We start from the raw sequence: 22,341 nt of genomic DNA, 5'->3' as shown, positions 1-22,341 counted from the left end.
AGGCGGCGCGGGTGGGCTCCGGGGTCCTGTGGGGGGTGCGGGGTGATCTGGCCCCGGGGGTGGCCTGGCCCGCGATCGGGGCCCACCGATCCACGGGCGGGCCTGTGCCGTGGGGGCACTCTTTCCCTTCTGCCTCCGCCACAGTCTCCACCATGGCGGAGGCAGAAGAGACTCCCTCCACTGCGCATGCGCGGGAATGCCATCAGCGGCCGCTGACGCTCCCGCGCATGCGCCGCCCGGAGATGTCATTTCCGCGCCAGCTGGTGGGGCACCAAAGGCCTTTTCTGCCAGCTGGCGGGGCGGAAATTCGTCCGTTAAGGTTGGGGCTCGGCCCCCAAAGATGCGGAGCATTCCGCACCTTTGGGGCGGCGCGATGCCCGTCTGATTTGCGCCGCTTTGGGCGCCAGTCGGCGGACATCGTGCCGTTTCCGGAGAATTTCGCCCAAGATCTCCGTTCTAGTTCTGAAATTCTTTTTAACGGGTAGTTCTAATTGTTTCTGTTGTCTGTATACATTGCTTCTTCTTTCATGATTGTCCCCCTGCCAAATTAGTTTAAACTCTCTTCCCACAATATCAGTAACCTTTGTGATGACAGCAGTCCCAGCTGTTTCGAGGCCCAACACATCTAGTTTGAACAAATCCCTCCTGCACCAGAACTGGCCCAGAAATCTGAAGCCCTCCCACCTGCACATTTCTCCAGTCACATGATGTGCTCTGAACTGCACTGCATATTCAGAACAAAAATCAAAAGACTGTAGGACATGGGGGCAGGAGTAGGCCATTTGGCCCATTGTGTCTGCTCTGCCATTCAATGAGATCATGACTGATCTGATGATCCTCAGCACCTTCTCCTTATTCCCCCCATAATCCTTGATTCACTTTTGATTAAAAATATGTCTATCTGTGGGCAGCACGGTGGCACAGTGGTTAGCATTGCTGCCTCACGGCGCCAAAGTCCCAGGTTTGACCCGGCTCTGGGTCACTGTCCATGTGGTGTTTGCACATTCTCCCCGTGTTTGTGCGTGGGTTTCGCCCCCGCAACCCAAAGATGTGCAGGTTAGGTGAATTGGCCACACTATATTGCCCCTTAATTGGAAAAAATTAATTGGGTACTCTAAATTTATATTTTTAAAAAATGTCTATCTCATCCTTGTATGGACTTAACGACCCAGCCCCTGCAGCCCTCTGCGGTAAAGAATTCCACAGATTCACTACCATCTGAGAAGTAATTAAGTGCCACACTCCTTGAGGATTCTTGTCATGCCTGCCTCCTCCTCCCCTGCTGACTGACCATTCGCTTATGATCTTCCTCAACTCTCTTTGTGATCTGAGCACATCATGCAGCATGTGCTCCAGGAAATATTCAGGCTGCTGTATTTCCTGCTGTGACTCCAGCAGCAAATTTGATTTTGAGGCACATCTGGTTAACCAGGACATATCATAGAATCCCTACAGCACAGAAGGAGATCATTTAGCCCATCGAGACTGCACCGACCTTCTGAGAGAGCACCTTACTCTCTCAGTTATTCGCACCGAGGGGCAAATTAATATGGCCAATCCACCTAACCTGCACATCTTTGAACTGTGGGAGGAAACTGAAGCACCCGGAGGAAACCCACGCAGACACTGGGAGAATGTGCAAGCTCCACAAAGACAGTCACCCGAGGTTGGAATCGAACCTGCATCTCTGGCGTTGTGAGGCAGCATTGCTAACCACTGTGCCACCCGTCAGTGTTCACAAAAAGCATGTTTAAAAAAAATAAAAATCCCTTTTTTAGATCTAAATGAATTACTGATGGCTTGGGGAAACTCTAGTTTTCTTTTAAAGGACAAAAGCAAATCGATACCAAAATTGGACGACATGTTGCCAAGTGTGAATGTACCAAAGTCTTTCTAGTCCTGTTAAATACAGTAGCTTTTATTTCATACGTAACAGTCCTAGCTATGCAACTAAAACCCTATTTGCTTTCTCTATAGCCATATTATGCTGTTAGTGCTTGATTTGGGAAGACTATACCTCAATTTACCAGAGTAGGATTAATCACCGTTTGGAGTGTAGAACGAAACAAGCAGTCAGAATATGAGGAGAAATCTGATGAGTAGCTGAAAAATGACCATCTACAACTGTATGTTGCTTGGAAACTAAACATTGTCTTAGCTCAAATGGTTAGAGGTGAATAGTTTATTTTTAAAATCTCAACCTTTAAAATTAACACTAGATTATGCATAATCCAACACGGAGATCAATGTGGGTTTTTTCTGTATTATTAAGCAGTTTTTCCAGAGAGCATTGCTATTCAGTTTATTGAATAGGAATGTGAAAATACCAAGACAACCTGTTATTTCATGCTAATTAATTACTTGTGAATATACAGAAAAGTACAAGTGCAGTTATTTGCACTTCTATCTACACGACAAGCTGTAGAAAATTAAAAAAATTAGTTAACGCATTTAAATAGTGTGCAATAGGAATTCTAACTTGCCTCATTTACTTCTGTGTAAAAAATTAACAGTATCCTGCTATAACTAAATGGCTACTAAAGAATTCAAAACCAATGAGCTTGTCATTATCTGTAATGTTGTCTTTGTCACTTCCTGCTTACTGTAATCTGGTCCCTCCATTTCAGGAACATATTTATTTCACTGGTTTCTGTATTTTACATGGCAAGTGTGGAGAGGGTTGTAGGGTGGTATAAATTGGTTCACTGTAGGGTTCTACTCTATTATTATTTTGTAGCTCTTTATAACAACTCATTGTGCATTTTTTTAATGATTGGTCTCTAAACCTTGGTTCTACTTCATCCTAAGCAATGAGAAGTTGTGGTATATTATACATTTTAATTGTAACATTAACTTGCTTGAAACAATTCCATTTTAAAATTAATGTTGCATTTCAAGACCATAACTGAGTTATCTGAATTGAATGAGGATATTGTTTAGAAACCAGAATGTTTTCTCTGGTGTTAAAGATCTAGTCAGTTCAGCAATAGTTACTACTCCAAATTTTACATTCCGCCAGCAGCTGTTTGTTTTTAAAAAAGGCTATATAATCAATATCTCGTGGAAAACCTGGTTTTTGAGTTAAGTATGTGCTCAGTTGTGCCATTGGAATTCTTATTTTCAAAAGGCAAGCAATTTGTCTTCACTTTCAATTACTGAATCCTGGAAGTGGACAGATAGAAGCTTTAAAATCTAAGTATACTTTGACATGGTGTTAATTGGCTGTTATGTTGCCATAGGGAATCTATTTTTGGCCGAATGTGGGATTTTACTTCAGACTTCTCTCGTGGTGACACTGCTTACACAAAAGTGGCACTGGATCGACATGTAGACACAACCTATTTTCAGGAACCTTGTGGGTATGTGACTTTCTTGTCAATGTAGAATTACTAGGTATTTTTCTCCTTTTCAATTTTATTTCTCACAACTAAGATTTTAAGGAAGATGGGTTATATTTCTGTTGACCCCAATCTTGAGGTTTAACAGTCCGCTTGTATGCATTTCTTTTCTTCAAGGGAGAAAATGGCCAAAGCACGTTCTCAAATATTCTATCACCTAATTCAGTTTTATTGTTTAAAAAGGGGTAGGAAAGCCATTATTAAGTTGATGTGAAATTCAATTCTCTAATTTTCAAATTTGCTCATCTCTCCCCCCCCCCCCCCGATAGATTTGATACTCCAATTGGGATTCAATGGGAAAGTAGAAAGAGAAAAATTGACCCGAATTCATAATGTATTGCAGAGCACTATTCATGTTGGACAGGGATGATGTTGAATGCCCATCTGAAACTTGATGCCAAGACTCTTAATTGAATAATTGCCTTTATACAGGGTACCCATGAAACTGGAGCCTGCCATGGAAATGTCCGATTCAAGATAGAATTGGAGAATATTGTGGGATGGGTAAATCTGTGTTCTCAACATGAGGAGCAAGAAACCAAATATTTTTGTGTATTACGTCTGATTTTAATGGGGTCCAATAAGACCCTAAATTAATTTGTAGCTTTGTTATCTGTTGTTTATGCTGCTGACTTTTGTTTTAAACAGTGTTCAGTTGTTCCATTGTCTGAGGCACGATGGAACTGGCGGAAGAACTCTGTTGCAGGATGGGTTTAATGCTGCAGAAAATGTACGAAATGAAAACCCTCATCACTTTGAAGTACTTACTAAAGTACCAATAAAACATGAATTCATAGAGAATATAGGAGGATGCCACAATCACATGATTGGAATTGGACCAGTTCTGAATGTTTATCCATGGAATAATGAATTGTATCTGCTAAGGTGAGAGCAAGCAGCAGAGATATTGACTTTTCTGTCCTCAACTGTTCTCTAAAGTAGCATTATGGACAACGTCCAGTAAGGGGGAGTGTCTAACCTTTCTTGGTATCTTTTATTCCTCTCTAGATGAACTTATGATTCAGTGGATAAATACAACAACCATTTTAAGGATTTCTGTAATCCTGTGTCTCATTTTATTGCTACGTTTCAGCCAGATTGTTTTTGATTTTTTAGATTCCTTAATCACTGGAGTGTTTTATATCTACCCTACCTTTTTTTTGTAACTTTATATTTTATCAAATCACACGAGCCCCAGGTTTTAAAATCTACCTCTATTTATCTTTCTGACACTTTTGTCTACAGGTATAACAATTATGACAGAACCATTATAAGCACAGTACCTCATGATGTTGTCCACCAATGGTATGTAGCACACCGAGCCCTTACAACTGAACTCAGGAAGGCAGAGAACGAAATCTGGGTGAAACTCAAACCTGGCAAGGTAAGGGAAGATTTTGGAGTTGTGTAGGTTCCAAATGTAACAAATATCTCTTTTGACCTTTGTCTGCATTGCAGTTATACATCTGGGAAACAAAAAGGGATGCTGGTGCTGTATTGCAATAAAGTTAGTATGTTCACTTGCTTGAATCAGCAGAACTGTATTTTCTAATGTAAGACAAATTTGATTCCAACTGCTCAACTTAAAATATGGTGTGCTCAACTCCAAGATGACTGGGTGAGTTAGTTTGTGCAAGATCCATTTAGCACCTGGTATTATAGACCCAGTTTGCCTATTATAGTGCAGTACAGGCCCTTCGGCCCTCGATGTTGCGCCAACCTGTGAAACCACTCTAAAGCACGGTAGCCTTGTGGATAGCACAATTGCTTCACAGCTCCAGGGTCCCAGGTTCGATTCCGACTTGGGTCACTGTCTGTGCGGAGTCTGCACATCCTCCCCGTGTGTGCGTGGGTTTCCTCCGGGTGCTCCGGTTTCCTCCCACAGTCCAAAGATGTGCGGGTTAGGTGGATTGTCCATGATAAATTGCCCTTAGTGTTCAAAATTGCCCTTAGTGTTGGGTGGGGTTACTGGGTTATGGGGATAGGGTGGAGGTGTTGACCTTGGGTATGGTGCTCTTTCCAGGAGCCGGTGCAGACTCGATGGGCCGAATGGCCTCCTTCTGCACTGTAAATTCTATGAAAGCCCATCTACACTATTCCCTTATCGTCCATATGTCTATCCAATGACCATTTGAATGCCCTTGGTGTTGGCGAGTCCACTACTGTTGCAGGCAGGGCATTCCACGCCCTTACTACTCTGAGTAAAGAACCTACCTCTGACATCTGTCCTATATCTATCTCCCCTCAATTTGCTATGTCCCCTCGTGCTAGACATCACCATCCGAGGAAAAAGGCTCTCACTGTCCACCCTATCTAATCCTCTGATCATCTTGTATGCCTCAATTAAGTCACCTCTTAACCTTCTTCTCGCTAACGAAAACAGCCTCAAGTCCCTCAGCCTTCTCTCATAAGATCTTCCCTCCATACCAGGCAACATTCTGGTAAATCTCCTCTGCACCCTTTTCAATGCTTCCACATCCTTCCGATAATGCGGCGACCAGAATTGCATGCAATACTCCAAATGCGGCCGCACCAGAGTTTTGTACAGCTGCAACATGACCTCATGGCTCCGAAACTCAATCCCTCTACCATTAAAAGCTAACACACCGTACGCCTTCTTAACAACCCTTTCTACCTGGGTGGCAACTTTCAGGGATCTATGTACATGGACACCGAGATCTCTCTGCTCATCCACACTACCAAGAATCTTACCATTAGCCCAGTACTCTGTCTTCCTGTTATCCTTCCAAAATGAATCACCTCACACTTTTCTGCATTAAACTCCATTTGCCACCTCTCAGCCCAGCGCTATATCAAGCACACAGATATAGGATACATGTTGGCTTGGGCGATCTCAAAACGTTACAGCTTTGTCATCATGAATTCTGTAGTAGATTAATATATTTGGATAATTTCAACCTCCCCATTTACACATCAGAACAATGGCTTACAAGGTACTTGGTAAATGTTTTCAATCCACTTATTTAAAGGCATCACTGTCCATGAATTCTAAACTTTAAGTGACACACTCTGCGGAATTCAGGTCAGGGTTACTTATGTTAGAGATACAAAACTTTAGATTGGGAATCGTTTCTGATAATTGAAGAGTCTTCTGGGCACTTCCTTAATTGAACACCCATCTCTAGAAGAGGTAAAAGGGGGTATGTCCCAATGAAGGGTCCACTGACCCTAGATTCAACATATTGAGTATGAAATTCTGTGCTGAATACATAATGAATGTCGACATGGAATGCTGATGCAGCTTGTTTAATTAATTGCAATTTTTAAAAGTTTGAGATTCACTGTTTCCATATATTAGTTTAAACAAATGCTCTAGTTCCGCACTGGTATTATAGGCCACTCTTGTGGTGTACTATTTTATGCTTTCTGCCCTTGTAGTTTGTCCCTGAGTATTTCTTACCCACCTCCCTTGTGTTTATGCTTAAGGGTTGTATTTGTTCTCATTCATTAATAGCCCTTTTAGAAAAAAAATAGCATGTCTAACTTTCATCATCTAAATATAAATATTAATTTACTCCAATTTTAATGGGTTTTTTTTAAATTCTAACTCCTTCACTGTTGTAATTACTTAACTTGATGTCGAGCTACTTGTGTTGCACTTTAACAGCTATTTGTTATTTCTGTTATGTGATGTCTGGAATTGTGCTACTCTGCAATTAAGTCATGGCAGTTTTATCTGCTATCCATTTTCACTGCAATCTGTATGAGGCAAAGAGAGACACAATGTGCAGTCAACTTATATATGAATAACTGATTAAATGCAGGATACCCATGAACCACATACTAAAGTTGTTTTGGGATTTTGAACACTTCTCTGCATCTCCTTGAAAACAAATCTGGTGTACGAAGTTGCTCTGTACTGGGAAGTCAAAACTGGTTCACAAATTGTAACACTTTTAATGACTACTTGTTTCTACCACAGGTTTTATTTGTTGATAATTGGAGAGTCCTGCATGGCCGTGATGCATTTACTGGGTACCGTCGGCTGTGTGGCTGTTACCTGATGAGAGATGATGTCCTGAACACTGCAAGATTCCTTGGGATCAAGATTTGAAAAGTCAACAATTTGTCTATGGCAGACTTTTGGCATGTCTCTGAATTTTAGATTCATTTTTGAACTTTTAACTACTGGTGGAGCATCTTAATTGATGATGGACCATGCATTCCAGAAAACCATATTTCATAGGAACAATATTTCTCAAAATAAATTATATTTTGCTTTCTCAGCTCTACTAAAACCTTTGCATGAAGTGAGTTTTAAAGCTTTAATTGTTGTCACCTTTCAACCATTCTCCTTCGCTTCTTATTATTTTATCCTGTCAAAAGGGTTTGTTAATCTAAGTGAAATAGAATTCATTGTATACGGAAGTAAAAAAGTGTTCTGAAATCATCCACGGAGGAGTTTGTATGGTGAGCTTCTACAATTGGATCAAGAATGGCCGCTCAAACTAAACAATACAATGTTTGGTGTAAACAGTGTTCATAATTGTACAGTGCTTTCATTTAAACTCTGCTGTAGTTCCAGCATGTAGTCTGTCTCAACTTGAAATCCCATAGTGTTCATTGAACAAGAAGTGCAGTCAATGCATCCATGTCACCTAGATCTGTTATATGTACTAAATGTAATTTGGCTTTTCCTCCCAATAATCATTTTCTATGACTATACAAACTGCATTGTTACGGATGTGATGCCATGTAAAGCCTGGCAAAAGCATAATAGCATAGAACATTACAGCGCAGTACAGGCCCTTCGGCCCTCGATGTTGCGCCGACCTGTGAAACCACTCTAAAGCCCATCTACACTATTCCCTTATCATCCATATGTCTATCCAATGACCATTTGAATGCCCTTCGTGTTGGCGAGTCCACTACTGTTGCAGGCAGGACATTCCACGCCCTTGCTACTCTCTGAGATCTGTCCTATATCTATCTCCCCTCAATTTAAAGCGATGTCCCCTTGTTCTAGACATCACTATCCGAGGATAAAGGCTCTCACTGTCCACCCTATCCAATCCTCTGATCATCTTGTATGCCTCAATTAAGTCACCTCTTAACCTTCTCTCTAATGAAAACAGCCTCAAGTCCCTCAGCCTTTCTTCATAAGATCTTCCCTCCATCCCAGGCAACATTCTGGTAAATCTCCTCTGCACCCTTTCCAATGCTTCCACATCCTTCCTATAATGCAGCGACCAGAACTGTAGATTTACTATTCAAAAGTTTTGATTAACTAATGTGCAGCCCAAGTCATGATTTGTTTGGCAACCCTGTTATCCAAAAAAAAGGGAGGAGAGGGAAAACAAAGATTGGCATCTGTAGTAGGGAAGGTGCTAGAATCCATTATAAGGGATGTGGTAACAACACTTTATTAGGTAGAGTGGATATGCAATTGTGAAAGTGAAATAGTGCTTGATAAATCTTATTAGAACTTTTTTAGATCGAGAATTAGTGGATTTTCAAAAAGCCTTCAGTGAGCTGCCACATGACTACAAGTGGGCTCCCTGGACTGGGGGTAATATATTGGCAAGGATTGAAGATTAGTTAACAGAAACAAATAGGTATAAATGGGTCATTCTCACATTGAACTGCAAGGATTGGTACTTGGGCTTCAACTATATACAATCTATATTAATGACTCGTGAAGGGGCAGTGCCATGCATCCAGCTTTGCTGACTATATAAAGTTAAGTGAGAAAGTAAGCTGTGAGGATGTGCAAAGGAATTATAGGAAATTGAGTGAGCAAGATGTAATTTGGAGACGTGTGACACTAACAATTTGGAAAATGAAGTGAAATATTTAAATAGCAAGCCACTAAGAAAAGAACAAAAAGCTGGAAAAACTCAGCAGGTCTGGCAGCATCTGTGGAGCAAGTAAATAGGTTTGATATTTTGGATGCGATTCTCTGGTTGTGCTGCGTTTGAGCGAGAGCACAATGCAGCTGGAGAATCCCGGGAGAGCCCTCTCGTGAGTCTCGGCAGCCTCCACGCCTCTTGGGATTCATCCAAGTCCCACGAGACATCGGAGTCAGAACTCTGCCCAAAAGGGGCCGGACCAAACAGCACTCCCGTAAGTGGCTCTCACCTACCTACCTGGGATACACCGGCCTCCCCTGATTCTCTGGCCTCTCCAGTGAGGCTGCAGCTGGGCGCCCATCAGGGCTGGTCCACAAAAACATGGAACAGGCGGAATGGCACCCAGGGGTCTCCCAGGCAATCGGAGACTCCTGGGTGGTCAGGTTCAGTACAGGGTGGCCACCTGGCACAGTCCAGGTGCCTGGGTGGCACTGCAGCTGGCTGGAGCACTGGCAGGTTGGCACTGCCACGGGTCAGTGCCCAAGGGGGGAGACCATGTCCATAAAAGCACGGTGGTGGGGTGTGTGCAAGGAAAGTAGTTAGGGGCCTCTGGGAGGTTGGGTGGGGGTGGTGGCGGGAGGGGGTGTGGGGGAGAACCCACAAGCTCACTTAGAGATCAGGGCATCTTTTCAAAATGGGAGCTCGATCTCGGAGTTCAGCTCCCCATACTAAACAAAATTTTAAGTGTGGACTAAACCGGTGAGAAACTCCCCGGGCCCAAAAAAGTGACTGTTATTGAATAGCGGTGAAGAACTCTCAACTCCCTGAAAAACCCGCCACAAATGAACTTGGAAACTTTTTGGGAGAATCACGGCCTTTGAGTCCCTGTGACTCTTCCTCAGAGCAAATAGCAAGAGACTGGGAACTATTGGTTTTCGGAGTGAAGCTGGGTGTTCTTGTACATGCATCACAAAGTGAACTTGTAGGTATAGCAAAAAACTAGAAAAGCGAAAGTAATGCTGGCCCTTCATATAAAATGATTAGGGTACAAGAGTTAGTCTATTGCAATTATAAAGGGCATTGGTGAGGCCAGACCACGAGTTCTGTAAACATCAATTTAGAAGAATAAGCAGTGATCTCAATGAGTAGTCATAGAGGTCTACAGCACAGAAAATGCACTTCGGCCCATTGTGTCTGCACCAGTTAAAAGCAACCACCTAACTATATGAGGGTCTCTGCCTCCGCCACTCTTTCAGGCAGCGAGTTCCAGACGCCCACCACCCTCTTGGTGAAAATAATTTTCCCCTCATCCCCTCTTAAATCTCCTGACTCTTCCCTTAAATCTATGCTCCCTGGTCAATGGTCCCTCCACCAAGGGCAAAAGTTTCTTCCTGTCTACTCTATGCCTCTCATACTTTTATACATCTCAATCATAATGTACAAATTTCTTAAGGGACTGGACACATTAGGTGTTCAGAGGTTGCTATCACTTGGCTGGAATCTAGAATGAAGAATCGCAGTCTTAATGTGTAAGGGATTACCAGTTAGGACCAAGGGGAGACATTTCTTCACTCAGTTGTGAGTTGTATCCCTTGGCTGGAATCTTGAATGAGGGATCGCAGTCTTAATGTAAGGGATTACCAGTTAGGACCAAGGGGAGAAATTTCTTCACTCAGTTGTGAGTTGTGAATCGTTGGAATTCTCTACCTCAGCAAGCTGTGAATAGTCTAAATACATTCAAGGTAGAGATTAATGAGAAAAGTGCAATAGGATGGACCTGAAGATGGTCTTTCTGGATGACAGAGCAGGCTCAAAAGGGCTCTGTGACTTCCTCTTGCTCCTGTTTATGTTCAAAACAGAAGCACAAAAACCTAGAAAATTGAATGAGTCCTTAGATTGGAATAAGAATCGAGGTAGCTGTGTGAATCAGTGGGATTATAATGGATATTGGTAAATAGCTCATCTAGAGAAATGGAGATACAGTAGTTGAGGGACTTGTGATGAGCCTTGTGAAGATGAGGGAAAGGTGGAAATTGAAGGCAAAGTTGATGTTTTCCATTTGGGCAAAAGCAGAAAACTGCACTAGTACAGCCATGTATCCCCAGGGTAGGTGTTTCTCACATTCCACTCTCCAAGTCTTCACACTCAATGGATCATCTTCCATCCCCTCTACCTTTCAACATTTCTTCCCTGATAAACCACTCTTCAAACATGCCCAACACTCCTTCCAAGTGTAACTTTCTGTGCAACAGGTGTTCCTCCTTCCTACCAATATTAATACTCCAAGATGAAACAGTGATTTACTTTGTTTGGCATACTGTGAGGTTCTTAATCTGTTTGCTTCTGAGGCTCTGTAACAGCACAAACGTTTACTGCATATTTTTGTTTTATGTGAAACTTTTTGCTGGTGCTGAGTAATGATCGTCAAGAGATGAAGTGTCTTTATTTTTAAAAATATGTTTTATTGAAATTTTTTTCCCAAACAACAATTTTTCCCCTCTTACAAAGCAAACGCAACAATAACAATACAGAAATTTTTAACAATACACAAGTAACAAAACCCCTTTATCTTTGACCTAAACTAAACTAAACCCCCCCCCCCTTCCCCGTGGGTTGCTGCTGCTGGTCATCTGTCTTCCCTCTAACGTTCCCCTAGGTAGTCGAGAAATGGCTGCCACCGCCTGGTGAACCCTTGAGCCGATCCTCTCAGGGCAAACTTTATCTGCTCCAGTTTAATGAACCCCGCCATATCATTTACCCAGGCCTCCAGTCCGGGGGGTTTCGCCTCCTTCCACATGAGTAGGATCCTGCGCCGGGCTACTAGGGACGCAAAGGCCACAACGTCGGCATCTTTCGCCTCCTGCACTCCCGGCTCTTCCGCAACTCCAAATGGAGCTAGCCCCCAGCCTGGTTTGACCCGGGCCTTCACCACCCGCGAAATCACTCCCGTCACTCCCTTCCAATACCCTTCCAGTGCCGGACATGCCCAAAACATATGTGCGTGGTTTGTCGGGCTGCCGCCACACCTCCCACATTTGTCCTCCACTCCAAAGAACCTGCTCAATCTTGCTCCCGTTATGTGTGCTCTATGTAGCACCTTAAATTGAATCATGCCTGGCGCATGAGGAAGAGGAATTTACCCTGCTTAGGGCATCAGCCCACATACCCTCCTCTATCTCCTCCCCTAGTTCTTCTTCTCACTTTCCTTTTAGTTCGCCCACCGACTCCTCCCCCTCTTCCCTCATCTCTCGGTAAATCTCTGACACCTTGCCCTCTCCGACCCACACCCCTGAAAGCACCCTGTCCTGTATCCCCTGTGTCGGGAGCAACGGAAATTCCCTCACCTGTTGTCTAGTAAACGCCCTCACCTGCATATATCTCAAGAAATTTCCCCGGGGCAACTTATACTTTTCCTCCAATGCTCCCAAGCTCGCAAAAGTCCCATCTATAAATAAATCTCCCACCCTCCTAATTCCCAACTGGTACCAGCTCTGAAATCCTCCATCCATTCTTCCTGGGGTGAACCTATGGTTGTTCCTTATTGGGGACCCCACCAGGGCTCCCCGCACCCCTCTCTGTCGCCTCCACTGTCCCCAGATATTCAATGTTGCCGCCACCACCGGGTTCGTGGTAAACTTTTTAGGTGAGATCGGTAGCGGCGCCGTCACCAGCGCCTCTAAACTCGTCCCTTTACAGGACTTTCTCTCCAGTCTTTTCCACGCTGCTCCCTCACCCTCCATCATCCATTTACGTATCATTGCCACATTGGCGGCCCAATAGTAATCGCCCAAGTTCGGTAGTGCCAATCCTCCTCTGTCCCTACTACGCTGAAGGAACCCCCTCCTTACTCTCGGAACTTTCCCTGCCCACACGAAGCTCGTGATGTTCCTGTCTATTTTATTAAAAAAGGTCTTGGTGATTAGTATAGGGAGACATTGAAGTACAAATAAGAACCTCGGGAGGACCATCATCTTAATTGCTTGCACCCTGCCCACCAGCGATAGAGGCTGCATGTCCCACCTCTTGAAGTCCTCCTCCATTTGTTCTACCAACCGTGTCAGATTAAGTCTGTGCAAGGTTCCCCAGCTCCTAGCGATCTGAATCCCCAGGTATCGGAAGTTTCTTTCCACTTTCCTTAGAGGCAAGCCTTCTATCTCTCTACTCTGGTCCCCTGGATGTATCACAAATAATTCACTCTTCCCCATGTTTAGCCTATACCCCGAGAAATCCCCGAACCCCCTCAAAATTCGCATAACCTCTATCATCCCCCCCCCCGCTGGGTCCGACACATATAACAATAGGTCATCCGCGTATAACGAGACTCGGTGTTCTTCTCCCCCTCTAATCACCCCTCTCCATTTCCTGGAGTCTCTCAACGCCATGGCCAGAGGTTCAATTGCCAACGCGAACAACAATGGAGACAGCGGGCATCCCTGTCTTGTTCCCCTATATAGTCGGAAATACTCCGATCTATGTCGACCTGTAACTACGCTTGCCGTTGGAGCCCCATAAAGAAGTCTAACCCAGCTAATAAACCCGTTCCCAAACCCAAACCTCCTTAACACTTCCCATAAATACTCCCACTCCACCCTATCAAATGCCTTCTCTGCGTCCATTGCCGCCACTATCTCTGCCTCCCCCTCCACTGGGGGCATCATTATCACCCCTAATAGTCGTCGCACGTTAACATTCAGTTGTCTCCCTTTTACGAACCCTGTCTAGTCTTCGTGCACCACCCCCGGGACACAGTCCTCTATCCTCGATGCCAGTACCTTTGCCAACAATTTGGCGTCCACATTCAATAATGAAATGGGACTATAGGACCCGCACTGCAACGGATCTTTATCCCTCTTCAAAATTAACGATATCGTCGCCTCTGACATCATCGGGGGTAGAGTCCCCCCTTTCCTGGCCTCATTGAACGTCCTCACCATCAGCGGGGCTAACAAGTCCACATATTTTCTGTAATACTCCACCGGGAACCCGTCTGGTCCTGGGGCCTTCCCTGCTTGCATGCTTCCCAGTCCCTTAATAACCTCGTCCACCCCAATCGGTGCCCCCAGGCCTACCACCCCCCTCTCCTCCACTTTCGGGCACCTCAATTGGTCCAGGAACTGCCGCATCCCCTCCTCTCCCTCTGGGGGTTGAGACCTATACAGTTCCTCATAGAAGGTCTTGAACACCTCATTTATCTTTCCTGCCCTTCGCACCGTGTCTCCCCTTTCGTCTCTAATTCCTCCTATCTCCCTCGCTGCTGCCCTCTTTCGCAATTAATGAGCCAACAGGCGGCTAGCCTTTTCCCCATATTCATACCTCCTCCCCTGTGCCTTCCTCCACAGTACCTCCGCCTTTCTGGTGGTCAGAAGGTCAAATTCCGTCTGGAGTTGTCTCCTCTCCCTGTACAATTCCTCCTCCGGGGTCTCTGCAAATTCCCTATCCACCCTTAAAATCTCCCCCAGTAATCTTTCCCTTTCCTTGGCCTCTGTTTTCCTTTTGTGGGCCCCAATGGAGATCAGCTCTCCTCTGACCACCGCTTTTAGTGCTTCCCATACCACTCCCACAGGGACCTCGCCGTCGTCATTGACCTCCAGGTATCTCTCAATACACCCCCGCACTCTTGCACACACTCCCTCAACCGCCATCAGTCCCACATCTAATCGCCAGAGTGTTCTCTGCTCCCTTTCCTCTCCTAATTCCAGGTCCACCCAATGTGGGGCATGATCCGAAACCGCTATGGCTGAGTACTCAGCTTCTTCCACCCTAGAGATCAACGACCTTCCCAAAACAAAAAAATCTATCCGGGAGTACACTTTATGGACATGGGAGAAGAAGGAAAACTCCCTAGCCCTAGGTCTAAGAAATCACCATGGATCCACTCCCCCCATTTGGTCCATAAACCCCTTAAGTACCTTGGCCGCTGCCGGCCTTCTTCCGGTCCTTGAGCTGGATCTATCGAGCCCCGGGTCCAGCACGGTATTAAAGTCCCCTCCTAAAATCAAGTTTCCTACCTCCAGGTCCGGTATACGCCCCAGCATCCGTCTCATAAATCCCGCATCGACCCAGTTTGGAGCATACACATTAACCAACACGACCTCCATTCCCTCCAGCCTGCCACTCACCATTACATATCTACCTCCGCTATCTGCTACGATGTTCTTTGCTTCAAATGCTACCCGTTTCTCCACCAAAATGGCCACCCCTCTATTCTTTGCGTCCAGTCCTGAGTGGAACACCTGTCCCACCCATCCTTTCCTTAGCCTAACTTTGTCCGCCACCTTTAGGTGCGTCTCTTGGAGCATAACCACGTCTGCCCTTAGTCCTTTCAAATGCGCGAGCACTCGGGCCCTTTTTATCGGTCCGTTCAGGCCTCTCACGTTCCACGTGATCAGCCTCACTAGGGGGCTACCTGCCCCCCTCCCGTGTCGACTAGCCATTACCTTCTCTAGGCCAGTCCCATATCCCACCTCCGCGCTCCCGCTCGCTCCCCCAGCGTCGCACACCATCCCCGCCCACCCACTCTTTAGCCATTTCCTTTTGGATTTCCACAGCAGCAACCCAGTTGTGTCGTCCCCCCCCCCCCCCCGCTAGATCTCTTTCTAGCATGATTGCTCCCCCATATTACTTCCGTAAGTCAGCTGACTTCAACTGACCCCGGCTACTCCTGCTCACTCCTCGACCCCCCCCGTGTGGGGAACTCCCATCCGCCTTGCGCCTGTCTTCCCGCCTTATTCTTTCTGGCGCGGGAACATCCCTTTACCTGACCCGCCTCTTATGGCGCAGCTCCCTTTCCCATCCCCCTCCCCTTCCCCATTCTCCAGCTATGTCCCGTCTTTCCCCCCTCACCGGCGCCCACATTTCCCCAATGTATCCCCCCTTCCCAATTTACTCCTCAATTAACTTCAACCATAACATTAACAATAACATTTCCTGCAGCATCAGTCCCTCAGTTCCGATCCAATTTCTCTTCTTTGTTGAAGGTCCATGCTTCCTCCGCCATCTCGAAATAATGGTGTCTCTCCTGATACGTGACCCATAGTCTTGCCGGCTGCAGCATCCCGAACTTCACCTTCCTTTTATGCAACACCTCTTTGGCTCGGTTGAAGCTCGCCCTCCTTCTCGCCACCTCCGTACTCCAATCCTGATATACCCGTACCACTGCATTCTCCCATCTGCTACTCCGCACCTTTTTAGCCCATCTCAGGACCTCTTCTCTATCCTTAAGGCGGTAAAATCGCACGATTATTGCCCTGGGTGGTTCTCCCGCTTTTGGTCTTCTCGCCGGAATCCGATTTGCCCACTCCACCTCCAAGGGGCCCGTAGGGGCCTCAGCACCCATCAGTGAGCTCAGCATCGTACTTGCGTACGCTCCACAGTCCACTCCTTCCACACCCTCAGGGAGACCCAGTATCCGAAGGTTCTTCCTTCGCGCTCCATTTTCTAGGGCTTCGATCCTTTCAGTACACTTTTTATGAAGTGCCTCGTGCGTCTGTGTCTTAACCGCCAGGCCCAGGATCTCGTCCTCAATATCTGTCACCTTCTGCTCCACCACGCGGAGCTCTGTCTCCTGGGTCTTTAATGTCTCCTTGAACCCCTCAATTGCCTGTAGCAACGGGGTCAGCACCTCCTTCTTCAGCAGCTCCACGCACCGTCTCACAATTTCATCCTGCTCAGGCCCCCATGTCGCCTGCGCTTTCTCCGCCGCCATCTTGTACTTCTCACTTTCTGACCCTTTGGTCGACGATTCCTCGCGCTGCAGCCGCCGCCGCCGGTTTTTTCCTCCTTCGTTTGGGGGGGGACTCCCTTCTCACACACCCCACACCGGGTTGCGTCGTCGAAAAATTCCCCATTGGGGCTCTTAAAAGAGCCCGAAGGTCCGTCGGAGCTGGAGCCGCCGAAGCGTGCGGCTAGCTAGGTATCACCGCAACCGGAAGTCCCTTCAGTGGCCTTGATGAGGTCTTTTCACAGTTGTTCCCTCTGCTGCTAGAATTCACCTTTGATACAGGCCCTCAGGTCAGCTTGCAGCTTTAAGCTTGCCCTTCCCCCGCCTGCATACTGGAAGAGGCCCTGTTTATCCTGCAGTTGCAGCCAAATCTTTTACTGTTACTGCCGTGTCTGGCAACCCAGAGACATACCCTTCCTGGGGGACACTGTCAGGGGAATATTGCAGCCTTCTTCCTACACCGGGAAATGTCAAACAAATGCCGTGGGGGCCCTGTAAAAGAGCCCAAAAGTCCGTTCCAAGCAGGAGCTGCCGAATATGCGACCTAGCTCTGCATAGCCGCACCTGGAAGTGAGATGAAGTGTCTTTGACGTGTGTTCATTTTAGTTCAGTTTTGCTTAAGTTAATAGACTCTTACCAAGGTTGGTAGTAAAAGTGTCACTTGAGCAAGTGTCCTCTCTTGCTTCTCCTGTTTGTTACTAACACGGTGCAGTTCACTTGTTCTTTTTCTTGACAATATGATGGACCAATACCTGTGAGACTTGAGACCAAGGTGTGATTTCTGATTCCTCTTTTCCGATGTGAGGCAAGGGACCAAGTACTGGTGTCAATTGGAAGGTAAGACTTGTGTCCTAAATGTAACTTGCAGGGATGGGCAATAAATTGACTTGTGTGGTGAAGGTGAAGAGCCACTTGTATGTCTTAGGTTTTTGTTCATGTATGGAACGATCTCTCTGGAGTGCACGCAGAACAAATCTTTTCACTGTCACGTGACAATCAAATCCAAAGCTACAAGCGGACCTCTTGAAACCTCTTGGACATCTAGGGTGCCACAGACAGAGAATGTAATTTTAATTCTCTGCCCCACTTGCACTTTGATATCTCTGTCCTTGGCCTCCTACCTTATTAAGAATAAAGCTCAATGTAAGCTTGAGAAATAGCACTCAAATTTTGAGGCCTTCCAGACTTTGTTCAATAGTTTCAGATCACAACAGGTGCTCCTATGTTATTGAACAACAGCTGCTGGTAATTCTGCTAACATAGAACACAGAACCTTCAGTGCAGACGGAGGCCATTTGGCCCATCGAGTCTACACCGGCTCTTGGAAAGAGCACCCTACTGAAGCCCACACCTCCACCCTATCCCCATAACCCAGTAACCCCACCTAACCTTTTGGATACTAAGGGCATTTTTTCATGGCCAATCCACCTAACCACATCTTTGGACTGTGGGAGGAAACCGGAGCACCTGGAGGAAACCCACGCAGACAGGGGGAGAACTCCGCACAGACAGTGACTCAAGCCGGAATTGAACCTGGAACCCTGGAGCTGTGAAGCAACTGTGCTAACCACTGTGCTACCGTGTGGCCCCAGTTACCCTAACCTTAGTTACATCCATTTTAGGAACAGGAGTAGGCCATTAAGCCTGTCGAGCCTGCTCTGGCATTCAATACAATCATGATTGATTGGACACTTCAATGCCTTTTATACCCATAACCCTTTACGTTATTGGTAATCAGAAATCTTGTCTATCTCTGCTTTAAACATACACAATAACTGAGCTTCCACAGCCCTCTGGGGTAGAGAATTCCAAATATTCATGGTCCTCTGTATAAAGAAATTTCTCTTTCCTTGGTAGTATCCCGCTTATTTTAAAATTGTGCCCCCTGTTTCTAGGCTACCCAAATAAGGGAAATATCTTTCATCTATCCTGTCTATTCCTTGAAGAATTTAGTAGGTTTCAATAAGATCGTCTCATTCCAAAATTCCGGAGAACACAGGCCGAGTTTCTCCAATCGTTCTTCACAAATCAGTCCCAACAGCCCTGGAACACGTCTGCTGAAACTTTATTGCCCTTCCTCTATGGCAATAATATCCTTTCTGAGGTAAGCAGAGTAAAACTGCACACACTGTTCCAGGTGCAGCCTAACCAAGCTCCTGTACAATTGAAGCATCCATCAACTCTCATTTATGAATTTTATTAAAAACGCCCCAACATGTTCGTCAAACATGATATCACATTTTAAAAAATATATTTTTATTAAAGCCTTTATATAAACATTAAATATACAAATGAGCAAGAACAAACTGGAACATCATAATAAATACGTAATCAACACCCAAACCCTCCTGTTCTTTCCCATTCTACCTTCCTCACTTTAACCCCCTTATCTCTTCTCCATCCCCCTCTGTCTCTGACACCTCAATCCTTAAAGAAGTTGACGAACAGCTTCCATCTCCGGGCAAACCCCTTGACCGACCCCCTCAAGACGAACTTAAACTCAGGAATTCCGCCAGGTCACTCACTCATGTTTGGTGGCTTCGAGTCCCTCCACCCTAGCAAAATCCATCTCTGGTGGGGAGGCAAAGGCCAAGATGTTGGCCTCTCTTGTCCCCTGCAGTCCTGGGTCCCAAATATCGCGCTGCCTCTGAGCTTGGGTTCACCCTCAGCACCTCGGACATTCCGTCCGCAAACCACTGCCAGATCCCATTCAGTTTCGGACATGCTTCGTAACATGTGGAAATGGTTTGCAGGCCTCCCCGTGCACCGCCCACACTAACCTCTAACCCCTCAAAAAACTCACTCATTTTAGCCACCGTCATGTGCGCCCTGTGAACTACTTTGAACTGGATAACCACACGACGAGGACGCATTCATCCTCAGGGCCTCCTCCCACATCCCGGCCTCCAACTCCCCACTTTTCCCATGTAACTTCTCCTATTGGCCGCCCGCACCCCCAGTCCATTAACTCTATATAAATCTCTGACACATTACCCTCCCTCGACAACACCTTATCCTGCAACACCAAGGTCAGCAGCCTGGGAAAGGATGGCACCTGCTTCCTCACAAAGTCACAAACCTTTTGGAACCCATTTCCTCTGGGCAGCTCGTATTCCTCCTCCAAGTCCTCTAAACTCAAAGCTGTCGCCCAACAAACAGGTCCCCGAACCGCTCAACCTCTGCCTGCTGCCACCCCCGGAAACTTACATCCAGCCCACCCTGTGTAAACCTGAGATTATCACAAATGGGTGCCTGCACCGAGGCACCTTTCAACCTCAGATGCTGGTGCCACTGCCCCCATACCCTCAAGTCCACTACCATCACTTTGGCTCATGGAGTATCTGGCCGACAAGAATGGCAGAAGCCCTGTCAACAGTGCCCCTAAACCCGTTTCCCTACAAGAGACTGCCTCTACTCGCCCCCACGTCGACCCTCCCTCACTACCCACTTCCGAACCATAGCGATATTAGCTGCCCAATAATAATTTATTATATTTGACAAGGCCAGCCCCCCCGCCCCATTCTTAACAGCACCTTCCCAACCTGTGGGGTTTTCCCCGCCCCCACAAACCCCAAAATCAAAGCATTGCGCTTCTTAAAAATGACTTTGGAACGAAGATGCGGAGATTCTGAAACTCAAATAAGAGTCTGGGCAGCACCGTCATTTTCACTGTCTGCACCCGACCCGCTTGTATCTGGAAAACCATCCAAACTCCTCCAGGATACTCGTGATTCCCCCAATGGGTCCGAGATATACTGCAACAGGCCATCTGCATATGGCGAGACCCTGTGCTCAACAACCCCACCCACCCCGCACAATCCCTCTCCACCCCTCAATGCTCAGCCCCATTGCCAGTGGCTCTATTGCCAAGGCAAAGGGCAACGGGAGACAGTGAGCACCCCTGCCTTGTTCCATGGTGCAACCCAAAGTACTCCGAGCTAATCCAGTTCCTCCGCAGGCTTGCTATCGGTGCCCTATCCACAAACCCAAACAGTCCTAACACTTCCCACAGATACTCCAACTCCACCCTATCGAAATCCTTCTCTGCATCCATTGCTACTGCCCCTCTGGGGGCATCATTATTACGTTCAGTAATCTAACATTTTAGGACAATTGTCTCCCCTTTGCAACCCCTGTCTGATCTTCACCTATTGCTCCGGTGCACAATCCTCTACGCAAAGCCAAGATCCTTACCAACAATGTAGCGACCGCATTTATTAACGATATCGGGCAGTAGGACCTACACTTTTCCTGATCCTTATTTTTCTTCAGTATGAGGGAAATGGACGCCTGCGATAGTGTAGGAGGGGAGCTCCCCCCTTTTGCTATCCTAATTATATGGCCTCATCAGCAGAGGCCTCGGGTCCCCACCAAACCTCTTCTAAAACTCCACCGGGAACCCATCCGTGGCCTCCCCTGCCTGCATTTCCCCCATACTCCATTGCTTCCACCAGCCCAATTAGAGCCCCTAGCCCCTCCACCAGTTCCTCCTCCACCTTGGGGAAACTCCTACCCATCCAAGAACCGCTGTATCTCCCCCCCCCCCCAACCACCACCTCCCGGGGCTCAGATTCATATAGTCTCTTATAAAACCCCTGAAATGGGGCTCAGATTCATATAGCCTCTTATAAAACCCCTGAAATATCCCATTCACCCCTACCAGGTCCAGCACCAATCTTCCCATCTTGCCCTTCACCCTTCCAACCGAACCGCCTTCACTGCTTCCTAAATTGGTGGACCAGAATCCTACTCATTCTCCCATACTCGTACACTGCCCCTCTGGAATTCCCATTCTTAAATCCATGCTGACTCTGTCCAATCAGGTTGTGGTTGTCCAAGTGTCTATTTATCACATCCTTTATAATAGATTATAGGATTTTTCCTCACTAATGTAAGGCTAACAGATTTGTACTTCCCTGTTTCTTCTCCCCTTCTTAAATAATGGGGTGGCATTTGCTACATCCAATCTTCTGGAACCATTCCAGAATCTATAGAATTTTGGAAGATAATCACCAATGCATCCACTATTTTATAGCAACCTCTTTTAACACTGGGATGCATAATATCTTTCAGTCCCCATTTCTCCAATACAACCTTCTTACTGATACTAATTTCCTTCAACTCCACATTCTCCCTCGTCCCTTGGATCTTTATATCTGGGAGATTCTCTTCCTTAGTGAAAATAGACACAAAGTAATCAATTAACTTTTCTGACATTTCTCTATTCCCCATCATGAATTCTGACCCGAAAAACATCCTTGTTAGGTGACTTGTACATTCTAAATTCTCCCTCAGTGTACCCGAACAGATGCCGGAGTGTGGCGACTAGGGGGTTTTCATAGTAACTTCATTACAATGTTATGTAAGCCTACTTGTGACACTGCAATGAAGTTACTGTGAAAAGCCCCTAGTC

At 46.2% G+C, this 22,341-nt stretch overlaps 1 protein-coding gene across 3 annotated transcripts in view; it reads left to right on the top strand.

Moving 5' to 3' along the window:
• tmlhe (trimethyllysine hydroxylase, epsilon) overlaps positions 1-7,898 on the top strand; it is a 47,138-nt gene extending 39,240 nt beyond the window's left edge. For all 3 annotated transcript variants that reach the window (XM_072505287.1, XM_072505286.1, XM_072505288.1), the window contains exons 5-8: positions 3,240-3,359; positions 4,047-4,283; positions 4,644-4,782; positions 7,342-7,898. In XM_072505287.1, coding sequence (XP_072361388.1) covers positions 3,240-3,359; positions 4,047-4,283; positions 4,644-4,782; positions 7,342-7,473 — 628 coding nt within the window. In that variant the 3' untranslated portion in view covers positions 7,474-7,898. The remainder of the gene's footprint in view (positions 1-3,239; positions 3,360-4,046; positions 4,284-4,643; positions 4,783-7,341) is intronic.
• Positions 7,899-22,341: the final 14,443 nt, after the last annotated feature.

Source organism: Scyliorhinus torazame, chromosome 5 (genome assembly GCF_047496885.1).
Source record: "Scyliorhinus torazame isolate Kashiwa2021f chromosome 5, sScyTor2.1, whole genome shotgun sequence".
NCBI classification, from domain to species: Eukaryota; Metazoa; Chordata; class Chondrichthyes; order Carcharhiniformes; family Scyliorhinidae; genus Scyliorhinus; species Scyliorhinus torazame.
Note: the sequence above shows the minus strand (reverse complement) of the source record. Positions and strands in the feature narration are given on the sequence as shown.